Genomic DNA, 14,611 nt, shown 5'->3' on the forward strand with positions numbered 1-14,611 from the left:
GAGGTGGATAAACTTGAGGGCCAAAAAAAAAAAAAAAAGCAGGTACCTAGGAGGTTAAAGAAAAAAAAAAAAAAAGTACCAGTATTTTATTTGTTTCACTGCATATAAAACACTGGGACACGACCACAAAGTAATTTAATTCATAATGCACCTCATATAAGTTTAAATGCTGTCAACGCTGCCAGACACTTAAGTAGGTTATGTCGTAGACTCTACAAAGATTAAGTGCAAATGTCTAAATCAGGCCTTACTGTGAGAAAACACTAGTAACTGCTGAGATGTAAACTTGGAGCAGATCAAGCTAAATGTATTAGCATATAACCATTTTTGTGAACCGCTCTGTACTGTTATCACCAAAGAAGCTTTAAGGTGAGATGCTTACCTCCGGGGAGGACGCTGCTGCCGCTCCTTCCGCCTGCCTTCCCTCAGGTTGATAGGTTTTGCCGGTTCCCTTGGTGGCAGGGGTCTCGCCACTGCACCAGCTCCTGCACCTCCAGCATCTCGGGGATTGTTAGGAGGCTTACCTCCATCTGGCATGGGTTTTGAAAGTCTGCCCTGCAGCCCACCAGGTACTGGGGGACTGACAGCTTTCTTCATGGGAGGCCTGTCCCTGCGAGGAGGGGGCATGGCATCGTGCTTCAAAGGGATGCTAGGGAAGGAAAAGGCATATTTTTCAAGCACGCAGACGGTAACAGTGTCTGCAGTGCAGTTGTTATAGCTAATAATAAAACAATAAAATAAAACACACAAGGAACAAGCAAAAATGATGCATGATGGTGCTGGAGAAATAAAATATAAATATAATTCAAAATGTCCATTATAGCACTTTAGGAAGTATTTCACTTATTATCAAGAAAGAAAAAAATTGCGTGTAAAGAAGATAATAAAAGCACTTTTTTTTTTTTTAAACAATGGATTAAATTAATCAAAATAGCTTAAGATTTACCCTTTGGCTAAAACAGGATAAAGGTCTGGTTTATTCTTAGCATTCCTCAGTGCTGCTGGACTGGGTGAGGGAGATGTGGAGAATGATCGAGACCTACAAATCACAAGAGAGATTAGATCAGATCACGCAAATGCACCATGGTATTAAAATGCCACTTTATGTCATTCAGAAAAACAATGTGATTCATAATCACGGCTTCATGTTTGTATTTTTCAACAATTTTCTACTGGCTTTAAGTCATTTTTATGTGCTTCTGTACGGATTAAATATACAAGAGTGTCCCAAAGAACACGTGCCACCTGCACAGTTAATAAAATACTAAAAGCGTGATAGACAGACAGATGGGCAGACAGACAATGGAAAAGTAACCCTTAAGTGTCTCCCTGCCTATCAGCAGCCAACACAATAATGATACCATGATGACTGTTTTTTAATGCCTTAAAGAACCTAACACAGTCTTTGTACTGTGGGAGGAAACCGGACATTGGAATAAACCGGTGCACCTATTTCCCATTTTCTTAGTAAAACATAAAGGGGGGGGGGGGGGGGGGGGGGGGGGGGGGGGGGGACTATGCACAGAATTATATCATCCTATATGTTGTTAAAACTCAATGACCAAAGTGAAACTAAAAGAATACAAATCCCTTGAACAATACAGTTTTGCACTTTGAAGCCATTTCCATAACATTTAAGGATTTGCCGATTGATTTTTGTGTAATGGTTCAATGTACTGACTATAAGCTCGAGGCAAGGACACCCTGCCTCTAGGACAAAATGCAGCTCTAAGAAAAAGGAGGTTTTATAAACAAGCCAAAATAATCCATGGATGCCTCCCATGTAAGACTTCACCTGTCATTCTGTTTTAACTACAGTATCATCATGTGATCCAAAGGCACATCACCTCAAACAGTTTCAGTGACTTGGAGTGGGTCTACAGACAAATCAGACATTTTTCTTGTCTTGGTCTTCACAAGAGAGCCAAGTTTTACTTTAGAATCTGAATTCCACTTGAACTGTCATGTATGTAACAGGTCAACAGTTGGATACAGGGATACACAAAACACAAACAGATTTGTGTACCTAGAGCGGCTGCCGCTGAAGGAGCTGCGCTGGGACGAGTGGCTGGAGTAGGAGCTGAATGAGGAGGAACGGCTGTGGGAACGAGATGACCCAGAACCTGTGTATGATGAAGAGCGAGACGAGGACCTGCAATACACATGGAGTACAAGTAAACTTTTGCTTGGCTTCTTCAAGAAAAATCCAACAATTCCTTTCTACCTCCGACACAAATACAAAAATAAAAAGGAATAGGTTGAAGGTTGTTTCGAGTCTGAGTGCACTCCCTTGATACCGTGTTTAATTCTTAAAAGGGGTGCTCATCACTTGTCAAAAGAGTTACTAGTGAGCCTGTGGAAACAGCTGTGTTTATGATTTGTCAGTTTTGTTGCAGAATTACTAACATTGTGACGTATCTAAAAGACAACTACCATTACCAACAGAATTTTGCAAAAATGCAGTTATTTTTGCTTTGCCTCAACTTCTGATCTGACACAGCTAGGTAATATGAATGTGGAGAGCTCTGAGACCCACAGGATAGGGCGGCATGTGGGAGATGCACCAGTCAGTTCTCAGGTGCATACGACATAAAAAAAAATTATAATGACCTTTGAGACATACTGGAAATTAATGTATGACCACCTTTAGAAGCAACAGAACAGTCAGGAATAGTGTTGGATATTATGATTTAGAAATCTGTATTAACTATATTTTTGTGATTACAGCAGTTTCATGTTGTTATTAAAAATACTTTATTTCTGCACAACTCAGCACATACACATATAGAGAGAATATATAGAGCATAAAACATTTTATTACCATCAAAAACCATCAAATGAAAACCAGACAATAAAAACAATTTGATGACAATTTATTTTGGAACATCTGCTTCGTTTTTTATCCTCCATGTGGTATAGAGACCAGACCAGCTATAACTCCCCAGCATACCATTCAGCATAAACACAAATTATTGTGGTAAATGCCCCGTTGAAGAGTTTGTTGTGGTCTATTAGTATTTATTCACATGATTAGAAGCAGGAAGTTGTTTAAAAGTGTTATTTACATGTCCTCTTTGGTTCTCTGAAAAATGCTGTCTAAATAAGCTTGATATGGACAACCGGGGTGGAAACAACAAATGTGTTGGACAAAATGTCTCATTATTAGGCTCCATGAGAAGCTTCAGTTGGAGTCCCTACCTGGAGGAGTTGGACACAGAGACTGAGGAGCCTGATGGCCGATGTCGCCGGCGGCCCCGTAGGGGTGAGCCCAGAGGTGGACGTCTCCTGGGTGATTTGGACCGTCGCCATGGGTCCTTCCACTCATCTGGGCGCCTCATGACTGGAACAACCTCCTTTTTTGGTGGGGGCTCTATCGGCCTGCTGACAAAATTGAAAAATTCATAAAATGGTTGTTAGGCTGATTAAAAAGGAAGAAAAAAAACCTAACCGCTACTTGTGAGATGAACTTCATGTATCTGAAAAGCCAATAAAACTCTGTTATTTTTCCTGTTTTGTTTCCACTAGACTGCCAATCAAAAGCTTGGACTGTGTCCAAACAGGCGCAAGCGGAGATAATAGCACCAACCTAGCCGGAGCAGAGTCGGCAGGGTGCGCTCCCGTTTGCTAAATGCAGTGACAGCAGAGTTCCGAAAGTGAAGCTGTGAAATCCTCAGCCTGGCGCAAGGGTGTCTCAGCAAGGCGCAGCGCCTGGCGATCAACCGTTAGCTAGAACACTGTGTAGGGCTGTCTTGGTTAACATGCCTCGGCAATGTTGCGTGGAGCTCTAGAGCGGCAGAGTGGGATAATGCTCCAATTTTTAAGAAGGGGGGGACTGGAGGGTGTGTTGCAGTTAAACACTCCTCAGCCTACCTGGGAAGGTCTACTATCAGTATATTGGAGAGAGAGTCTGTCTATTAGTTGCACCTCTGATTAAGGAGGAACAATTCAGTTTACGTCCTCGTTGCCGAACATTGGACCAGGGGCCTATTCCAGAAAGCATGTTCAACAAACTGAGTTTATAAACCTACTCTGAGTTGATCAACTCTGAGTTTCCCGTTCCAGAACAGCTGATCAGAGTTAGTTCAATCAACTCTGAGTATGATCACCCTGAGTTAGCGCGTGCGTGAGTAAGGAAAGAAAGCCATCATCAATGGAGCGCTGATACCAGGATTCACCATGGCAACAGGTAAATAAAGAGCAGAGCCTCCATTTTAATCTGATGGACGGAGGATCGCACGTGTCAGTGTGGAGCATGATGAGTCACTTTAATCAGCCTGAGCCACTCTGACATCATCATAGACAGAATAAAAGTTTGTTATAAAATATATAATTTCTTTTATAATGTCTGCTGTCATTATTTACACAACTTGAATCTTCATCAGATGAAGCTGAATCCTAATTTTACAATTAGTTTATAAAATCGAATTATTCAGCCTGACGGACAAACTGCAGGAGACAGAAAGTGAAGATAAAATGTGGAGAAACAGCTCAGACTGAGTTTACTGACCGACCTGTGTGTTAGAGACTGAGACAGCAGCAGACCCTGGGGGCGGAGCTGACCTCAGGTCAGTCTTTATTCAATAAAAACTATTTTTGCTGCAGTTTATGACAGTTGAGTTTATGACAGTTCAGTTTATGTTTATTTGTTTAAATAACTGTTCAGTAAAAATTGAATCTACTGATGGAATAGCAACCTCACTTTATTCATTTATTTAATTGATGATTTCATTATTTCTGCCATTACTGGATAAAAATGAGATTTGCAGAAAAACTGCTTAAATGTTTACAGTTTAACCATTTTAATCTGATCTAAGATCAGCTGATAGATGACGGCTCTCTGACAGCCACAGCAGAGATGTTTCACTGAGTTACTGTTAAAGGTCAGAGTTCAGTAATAGTTTCATATTTAGCTGAAAACATTCAGAGCAGCTTTCCAAGTCTGTAATGAATGTAAAGTTTTACCAGTAAAGGCAAACATGCTGTGATAAATGCCTCAGCTTTATACGTTTTAAAATTCAGTGCATTTTGGGAGGATGAGACATTTTAATTTAAGAATGCAGATCATGTCTGGAAGATGAGGCCATTATGAACGGATCCAGACTGGATGAGCTACAAAATAACTGGAGCCTGAACTGGATCTAGGCCTTATCGCGTCTGAATCCGTGATCCTGATCCATTTGGATCCTCCTGCTGTGCGGATGGACTCGGACACGGTTTGCGGATCCGTTATAGAGCCGATGATCACCGATTTTGGTGATTTTCAGTGCAAAATATGTGGAAATTCACACTCTGAATTTCAGACAACATAACCTTCAAAATGACATCATTTAAGTCACTTTAAATCCATTTAGTTCAGTTTTCAAGTCTTCAAATATTTCAGCCTCACCTTCATTCATTCACATCATCTCCAGGATCAGACATTTTTCCATCCAAAGTGTGTTCTGTGTCTAAAGCTTCATAGAGATCAGTGTGATGTAACGGTGATGCTACAGTAACTACAGTAAATGTTTCAGAGGAGCTGACTGACAGTCTGACAGCTGCGCTCATTATAAATCCGTGACATCATCGCTGTCTCCGTCCTTATAGCCTGTTGACGAGTGAACGACTGTAAAAGCTTCATGCTAAGCACAAAAATAACAAACTAACGTCTAACTGGGATTTCAGTGCTTGTAGAAACACAAACGTCTGCAGATGAATTCGCTCCTCTGATTGCTTTGCAGCGTCTTTATGAATGAGGAAATGAATCGAAAACCAGAAATAGGCAGGAATAGGCGCCTATTGCAGGAAGCAGGTTTTGCTAACAACTCCAGGTTTGTTAACCGTAAAATGAGGGAAACTCTGGTTTTCAGTTCCAGAAAGAGAGCTAACTCCAACTCTGAGTCAGTTACCGGGGTAACAGACTCTGTGAACCTAACCTGCTCGCTGGTTTTATCCAACAAACTCTGAGTGTCTCTCTGACTCCTCCCCTCCTGCTGCACCTGAACCACCTGTCTGACACTACGATTCATTTCCTCATTCATAAAGTGGCTCTCAGAGCATCAGAGGAACGAACTCATCAGCAGACGTTTATGTTTCTACAAGCACTGAAATCCCAGTTAGATGTTAGTTCCTTATTTTTGTACATAACGTGAAGCTTTTACAGTTGTTCACTCGTCAACAGGCTGTAAGGGCGGAGACAGCGATGATGTCACGGATTTATGAGCGCAGCTGTCAGTCAGTTCCTCTGAAACATTTACTGTAGTTTACTGTTGCATCACTTTTGCACCACACTGATCTGAATGAAGCTTTAGATACGGAACACACTCTGGATGGAAAAATGTCTGGGTCAGAAGATGTGAATGTTGAAGTGAAGATGTCTGTAATTCAGAGTATGTATCTCAACATGTTTTCCATAGAAAATCACCTAAATCAGTGATCAACTCCGATTTAGATGATGGAGTCCACTTGAATTCTCCATTAAAAGAATGAATTGAAGTAATGGTAAATGGACTAGCTCTTATATAGCGCTTTTCTACTCAGTATGAGCACTCAAAGCGCTATTACAACATGTTTACATTCACCCATGCACTCCCATTCATACAAGCACTTCCATGTTTGCTAAGCTAAGTGCTTTTTAATTAACTATCATTCACACACATTCATACTCCGACGGGACGGTCGGAGAGCAACTTGGGGTTAAGTATCTTGCCCAAGGATACATTGGCATGTAGCCTGGAGTAGCCAGGAATCGAACCGCTGACCTTCTGATCAGTAGGTGACCTGCTCTACCTACTGAGCTACAGCCACCCCAAGTGAGGGTGCTATCACATCAATAGATTCCATTGTATGATTATTTAAACAATTAAATGGCCATAAACTGAACTGTCACAAACTGAAGCAAAAACAGTTTTAATTAAATAAAGACTGACCTGAGGTCAGTCTTTATTCCCTGGGGTCTGCTGCTGTCTCAGTAACTATGGTAAATGGTAAATGGACTAGTTCTTATATAGCGCTTTTCTACTCTGTCTGAGCACTCAAAGTTTTACATTTACCCCATTCACACCCATTCATACAAGCACTTCCATGATTAACTAAGCTAAGTGCTTTTATTATCTAACATTCACACACATTCACACTCCAACGCTTGTGTGGGAGAGCAACTTGGGGTTAAGTATCTTGCCCAAGGATACATTGGCATGCAGTCTGAGCTGTTAATCCACATTTTATCTTCATTTTCTGTCTCCTGCATTTTTTCCCATCAGGCTGCAGCTGAATAATTAAATTTTATAAATTAAATGTGAAATTAGGATTCAGCTTCATCTGATGGAGATTCAAGTTGTGTAAATGAGGACAGCAGACATAATAAAAGAAATTATATATTTTATAATAAACTTTTAATCTGTCTATGATGATGTCAGAGTGGGTCAGGCTGATTAAAGTGACTCGTCGTGCGCCACACTGACACGTGCGATCCTCCATCAGAATAAAATGGAGGATCTGCTTTTTATTTACCTGTTGCCATGGTGAATCCTGGTATCAGAGCTCCATTGATGATGGCTTTCTTTCCTTACTCATGTACACGCTAACTCAGGGTGAACATACTCAGAGTTGATTGAACTAACTCTGATCAGCTGTTCTGGAATGGGAAACTCAGAGTAGCCAATCTCAAAGTTGATCAACTCGGAGTATGTTTTTAAACTCAGAGTTTGTTGAACATGATTCCTGGAATAGGCCCCAGCTCTTTATTCTCCTGAGGATATTCAAGAGTGTGGGAGCGGACTTAGGCACCTAAAGAGAACTATTTGTTGTCATTTGGTGCTATATAAATAAAACTGAACTGAATTGAATTAGAGAAGGCATTTGACCACATCCCTCAGGGGGTCCTGTGGGGAATGCTTCAGAAGTATGGGGTAATTGGTCCATGTAAACCTGCAGTGAATGCATGGTTCTGTCTGTATTAGTTGGCTATGTACCACAGGCTTTGAAGGTGGCAGTTATCAGTTACTTAAAAAGCCATCACTTGACCAGCTGTCTTAGCTAATTATAGGCCAATCTCCAATCTTCCTTTTCTCTCAAAAATTCAGCTAACTGATCATCTGCAGACGAACGGTTTTATTTTAAGAGTTTTAGTCAGGTTTCAGAATTCGTCACAGTACAGAAACAGCATTAGTGAAGGTTACAAATGCACAGAGATGAGTCCTCTGACAGTGGACTCATCTTTGTGCTTGTCCTTTTATGCCGGGTTTCCATTAGTATCTAAGCAGGGTGGGTCGACTCGACTCGGCACGACTCACTATGGTTTTGTTTTGTTTCCATTGCAATTGAGGACCACCTCAGTGTGGGTGGACTCGATACAGCAGAAGTCTCTTGACGTAATTTGCATGTGACTCAAAACAAAACACAACAATGGATGAGATAGAGGGAAGGAAGACAACATAGCCAGTTTAATATCGTCACCATGCATAAGCTCCCCGTACAAGGTTTTAATGGATGAAGGTTATCATTGTTAAGTACGTATACCACCGAACATGTCATAATCGAGTCAGTTTAATTCAAAAGTGCTGCCGTTCGCATACTTCAGAAGTACCATAATAACCCTATGTCGGTTGTGAAGGGGAGTTTCTCAGCTTTCAGAAACCTTTTGAATTTTTCCGATAGGACTAACTGTTGTGGAATTACAGTAATTGAAAGTTCCTTTGATCATCCGCCTCAGGCTCAGTGTTAACCAGCTGTTCACGGCTATCGGGCAGGTAACAGGTGCTTCAGCAGCGATCATCTGGAAGTATAGGGTTATAATATGTATGCTGTGTGCACATTTCAGATGGCTCTCTTGTTGCAATACTACTGCAGCAAGCCGTCGGTCTGAGCATTCAACCAGTGCTTTGCGTGCCTCCATTTTCTTGCTGTTGGATTTTAAAAATGGCACGGTTGATTCTGTTGAAGGAGTCACTCTCATGACTCCGCTAGTGACAACACTCCCTGGCCAGTCTGTGGCATGCTGTTCTTCTGCGTCACATTTTCGGATCGCTGCGAATCGCTTAAAACCCCCAGCTGAGTGAGTACTAAAAAAGTACCTGGTACCAGGTACTAATGGAAACGCCTTCAAACCGCTGAGTTGAGCCGTGCTGTGTAGACACTAATGGAAACATGGCTTTAGACCTCTGTGCAACTTTTTGATACTGTTGACCATAACATTTTTTCATCACAGAGATTAGAGCATGCCACAGGTATTAAAGGTACTGCGCTACAGTGGTTTGAATCATATTTATGTAATAGACTACAACTTGTTCATGTAAATGGGGAGTCTTCTTTATACACTAAAGTTAATTCATCTTCCTAGGTTCCTAGGATACTTAAGAGTAGAATGTGAGGCAGAGCCTTCAGCTTTACTGCTGTAATTTGAGTACTGTGATAAAGCAGCGTTTAGAATATACACTTTTTTTTTCCTGCTTTGGCCATTGCGGTCATAAAACAAGCTCTACCAGGGTGAGAGACAGCAACCTGCACAGAACCTGCATTTTGATAAATGTGTACAGACATTAAGATGCAATGACCTAACTTCCTTCTCATAGATGACCTGGATAATTTAATTCATAAAGGGAAATGGAAAGAAAATGTCAATGAAACCATTTGTAAAAAGGTCAGGTGTGATGATTAGCAGATGAACAACAATGTCCTAATATGACTTATCAGTGTCAATTTTATCCTTGTATTCTTAGAATTACTTAAGAATTCTGTCAAAGACAACTGACTATGAGGAACAGCGCATCTCAAAATCATTTCCCAGTATAGACCTGGGAAATTCTTTACTCTTCAAGGTTTCAAATTAGTTAGATTCAAACAGGTATGATGCAACAAAATCTTGATGCAGCTCAAAAAGTTCTCTGTTATGGTGACAAATTTTATTTTTCCACTAACAATGGAGTGAGCAATGGGATAAAATCTCAACACACACAAATCAATCCATCAATAAGTAAACAAACCATCAACTGTCAAAATTTCTGCCTTTTAATTTTCTGTTGAATAAATATATTACTTATTTATTCATGTAAATCTGCATGGCTGAAAATTCACACATACCTGCAAGGTGATTAGCACTGGAATATACCAAGACAGACAAAACATTTACCTGAAATATGTAGGGGATTTTCCCCAGCTTAGCGATCAATGTTTAGTTTTGTTCAAACACAATGAAGATTCAAGTGATCTTTAAGTGCGTATCAAATAAATATTTGCTGGAGGAAATGAACACTGGGTGGATATTCCCACTATGAGAGAAACAGTCTGATGTTGCATAGAAGTGCTAAAAAAAAAAATGCTCACAGGCCCTTTTATTGCAAGTTATTATACTATGACTGTACCCTGTATGATGCTATTATAAAATTACATCACCTCAGATAAAACCAAAGAGAATGACTGCATGTTTATTGTGCTTGCAAGTAAATAAAAGGTACACATCTCTGAGGAAACGAGAAATTCCAGTGTGATGTGATGCAAGAGCAAACAAGTTATGTCAAGCGATTACAACTCATCGAGCTAAAAATAGAACTGCAACAAAACATGAGCTATTCTTAGTGCAAACTAAAAATTCTTACCAGCTAAATGTTTCCTTTGAGGAAGGATATAAAAAAAGGAAGTTGGTCAAATAAAGCCAAGAAATCCAAAGTGTACACTGACGTTTATGGTATATTTGCAGACATATATAGGTGTACAAAAAAAAAAAAAAAATCAGACCTGAAAAAGCACAAGCCAGACCTGTGGGATGATTATACAAACAGAAGCTTAACCCTCTGCATAACCCTAATGTCACTTTTTGTAATTAAATAGTGCAAGAAATTAACAGACGAGAGCAGGTTGAGACTTTAGAAACAAATGAGGTAACTGTCCTGAATTAAGCTGTACTGACCATATTCACTTCCTTTTACATTTAATTTAGATGTCATGGCTTGTTTAAGTATCAAAGATGAATAAATAGTTAAGCACATGCATAGGAAACAAATCAGAATTAGTAATAAAAATGGAAAAACTTACTGATGTCAGGTTTATTTCTAAAGTGTTACTTAAGAAATTTTTGTAATTCTTTCCTTTTTGTAATTCTTTTGTCCCATCTCCCTCCCCTCACACCAACCGGTTGCGGCAGATGACTGCCCCCCCGAGCCTGGTTCTGCTGAAGGTTTTGTCCTGTTAAAAGACAATTTTTCCTTCCCACTGTTGCCAAGTGTTTGCTCATGGGGGGCTGTTTTGATTGTTGTGTTTTCTCTGTAATTACTGTATGGTTGTTTCAATAAGGCAACTATTTGTTATAATTTGGCACTATATAAATAAAACTGAACTGAACTGAATCTGGTTCACCCAGATGACTAACCTCATTTCAGACTATAGGATTGGCATTGTTATCCACAGAAGGAGGAACCAACTGGAACTTGTCTGTATATTAAAACAGTATTAAAACTGTCTCAGAAGGGTAACCAATGTTTTCCTCTGGTGGCAGCTGAAGGCCTGGTTCCACTGTGGTTTTATACTTACTTTCAAGATCTCCTGTACTTATGACAGGAAACATTTTTGGTCAAAGTTATGGTCTGGCAACCTTAAACTGAAAAGGTATAGGAATTGCAACAATACTATGGACATATATATCGGTTCTTATATAACTGTTTTCTACTCTAAATGAGCACTCAAAGCATGTAATACACCATAAATGTGTACATAACGACTCAGATTTTCTGCATTTGCTTTATTTTTGTTTTTCTTGGATGGTATGGACCATTTGGCTCTCAGAATCTTCAATATATATATTTTTTAAAAAAAAAAGTCCCGTGATTTATTTATTTGTTTTCTACACACTGATGAAGAACAATCAGAGTAATTCCTTCAAGAATTTCCAGATTGTATCAAGAAAACAATAGTGCACATATACTTGAAATCCCTCATCATTGAACACAGTAGCCATACGTGGGTGTTGGTGCCCATTTGTTGACATTCCAGGACACAGGAATGTCATTGTTATTTTTGGTGCTTTTAAGCAAAGAAGAAAAGTTCTACAATTTCAAAACTTGAGACTATGAACAATGGAAAAACTACGGAAATTTGTGACACCACTTGTCTTTAAAGTTGAGGTCATGTCAAGGAAAGTTAGTAAGAACTCTGCATTTTGGTACAACGAGAATTAAAGGTAAATTATAAAATCATAGCAAAAAAGTAGTTTTTGTTGATGCACGTGAAATTGCATTTTTGGTAACCTATTTTTCCCCATGTCAACTCTGCATTGTGATATACACAACAAAATGGCTGTTCTGTGGGTGGCTATTAAGAATATCTAGGCAATAATTTCACTGTTTCCATTGGTAACATCTATCTTTAGTGGCTTAGAAATAAAAATAATCCTACAGATCATTCTCCAATGACTCATTATAAAGATCATGCTGAAGGTGCCATCCTGCTAAATGTTTTGGATATTTTGATGTCCTTTATGCACACTGCTGGTATCACATTGTAGTAGCAGTTTTTACTTTAACACTGGCTAACATTGCACACTTTTAAACAATCTTTCCAGGGAGACACCAATACTGCTACAACAGAATGTATTCATTTAAAGTGTCTCAAATAAGGTGCACATTAGAAAAAAAGCCAGCAAGATAAAGAATCTTGAGGATGAAGAGATGGAGTTGGGGTGGTTGAACAATATGAATGCATTATTAAAATAATCTGTCTACGAAAAATACATTTTGCACTTTAGCAGGGTACCTTGACCATGCCTTGCTACAATGTGACTGATTAATGAGAGTTGTGATAACAAGCAGTTGAAAGGGTACACCTATTAAATGTGAATGTATGGACAAATTAGCTTAGGCTCATATAATGAGAAATATTTTTATGCTACAATATACACTGACTGTATAGGCTGTACATTTCAAATAGTGGAAACTAAAACTAATACTAGAACTAATGAAAACTAAAATAAATCTAAGCATTAAACAAAAAATAAAAAATGAGCAAAACCGGGAAGCACGGTGGAGCAGTGGTTAGCACTGCTGCCTCACAGTTAGAATACCATCGGGAAGGTCTGGGTTCGATTCCACCTTGGCCCAGGTCTCTCCCTCTCTCTCTGTGTGGAGTTTGCATGTTCTCCCTGTGCTTGCGTGGGTTTCCTCCGGGTACTCCGGTTTCCTCCCACATTCCAAAGACATGCACTTACTGGGGTTAGGGTAATTGGCTACACTAAATTGCCCATAGATGTGAGTGTGAAAGGTTGTTTGTCTCTCTGTGTTGGCCCTATGACAGCTGGGATAGACCCCCCCCCCCCCCCCCCGACCCGGATGAGAGAAAGTGAATGGATGGATGGATGAGCAAAACCACCTTTAAAAACGAATTAAAACTGAATTAGGGGGAAAAAAAGCTACAACAAAATAAAACTAAACCATAATGTGAAATCCAAAACTATTTGGTTTTAGCTGGCTGAGATACCATCACGCTGGGCTGTTGGCGATCAGAATGGATCACTGTCATAGTTTGCAAGTGGGCGCAGCCATTAGCACTAGCAAGCAATTATTCTTTTGTGATACCTAAATGTAACTTACTTTGGAGGCAGGCTGAGTGGGGAGCGTGGTTTTAGTTTGTCCTCATCTTTCTTCTCCCTGGCATCTCGAGGAGGACGCATCCGTGGTCTCTCCTTCTCATCTCGCTTCATCCGATCTCTCTCCCATTCTTCTTTCCGCCGCATCCTCTCTTTTTCACGCTCCCGTTCTCTCTCCCGTTCTCTCTCTCGCTGCCGCCTCTCCCTCTCACGATGGTCTCGCTCCCTCTCTCGGTCACGCTGCCGTTCCCGAGGGTCACGCTCACGTTCACGTTCCTGTCACCAAGGGAGTTAAAATAAAATTAAAAAAAATTTTTTTTTAAATTCTCCAATTAAAAACTTGGAGAATGACACGTGATGCGTATCACTTTAAGAACCCTAAAGTAAACTGTTCTCATGTTACTGTGCCATCCACCAGACCATTCAAGAGTTTGGGTCTGCTTGTATCTTGCACTTAAACTTTTAACAGTCTTAAATGCTTCAGAGCAGACTGAGGTAAATACTTACGCTGTAGTGGTAAGGAAGAGGAGCTTCAGTGTACTGCACTCTGAAGTTTTCATATTGGCCACCTCGCCATAAAGCTTCCATTTCGTAGTCATAGTACGGGTCAGCATATGGATCACTGCAGGAAGAAGGAAGAAATATTTTTATAGATATGCCAATGACACCCCTAACCAGTCGCAGCAGAAGGCTGCCCTCCCTGAGCCTGGTTCTGCCAGAGGTTTCTTCCTGTTAAAAAAAAAAAGAGATTTTCCTTCACTGTTGCCAAGTGCTTGCTTATAGGGTGTTGTTTGATCGTTGGGTTTTTCTCTGTATTATTGTAGGGTCTTTATCTTACAATATAAAGTGCCCTGAGGCAAAAGTTTGTTGTGATTTGGTGCTATATAAATAAAATTTAATTTAACTGAATTGAAGTGAAAGGTCAAAAAAATAAATAAATAAAGGCCCATATGGTGTGCATATGTTTAAAGCAATATGGTTGGTCAAGTTTGAAGGGACTGTTTTACACTCATGGTTTCTAATTTCTTCCATGATGATTTTAGAGCAGGGATCTTCAAC

The 14,611-nt window shown here is 39.9% G+C and overlaps 1 protein-coding gene across 4 annotated transcripts in view; it reads right to left on the reverse strand.

Annotated features, from left to right (window-relative positions):
• The window catches only part of zc3h18 (zinc finger CCCH-type containing 18), a 37,666-nt gene extending 23,492 nt beyond the window's left edge, over positions 1–14,174 (reverse strand). For all 4 annotated transcript variants that reach the window (XM_030732105.1, XM_030732102.1, XM_030732101.1 and 1 more), the window contains exons 1-6: positions 14,060–14,174; positions 13,557–13,828; positions 3,199–3,381; positions 2,027–2,152; positions 947–1,039; positions 383–649 (exon numbers count right to left, since the gene is read on the reverse strand). In XM_030732105.1, coding sequence (XP_030587965.1) covers positions 383–649; positions 947–1,039; positions 2,027–2,152; positions 3,199–3,381; positions 13,557–13,828; positions 14,060–14,140 — 1,022 coding nt within the window. In that variant the 5' untranslated portion in view covers positions 14,141–14,174. The remainder of the gene's footprint in view (positions 1–382; positions 650–946; positions 1,040–2,026; positions 2,153–3,198; positions 3,382–13,556; positions 13,829–14,059) is intronic.
• Between the last annotated feature and the right edge of the window lie 437 nt (positions 14,175–14,611).

Source organism: Archocentrus centrarchus, chromosome 6 (assembly GCF_007364275.1).
Source record: "Archocentrus centrarchus isolate MPI-CPG fArcCen1 chromosome 6, fArcCen1, whole genome shotgun sequence".
Lineage (NCBI taxonomy): Eukaryota > Metazoa > Chordata > Actinopteri > Cichliformes > Cichlidae > Archocentrus > Archocentrus centrarchus.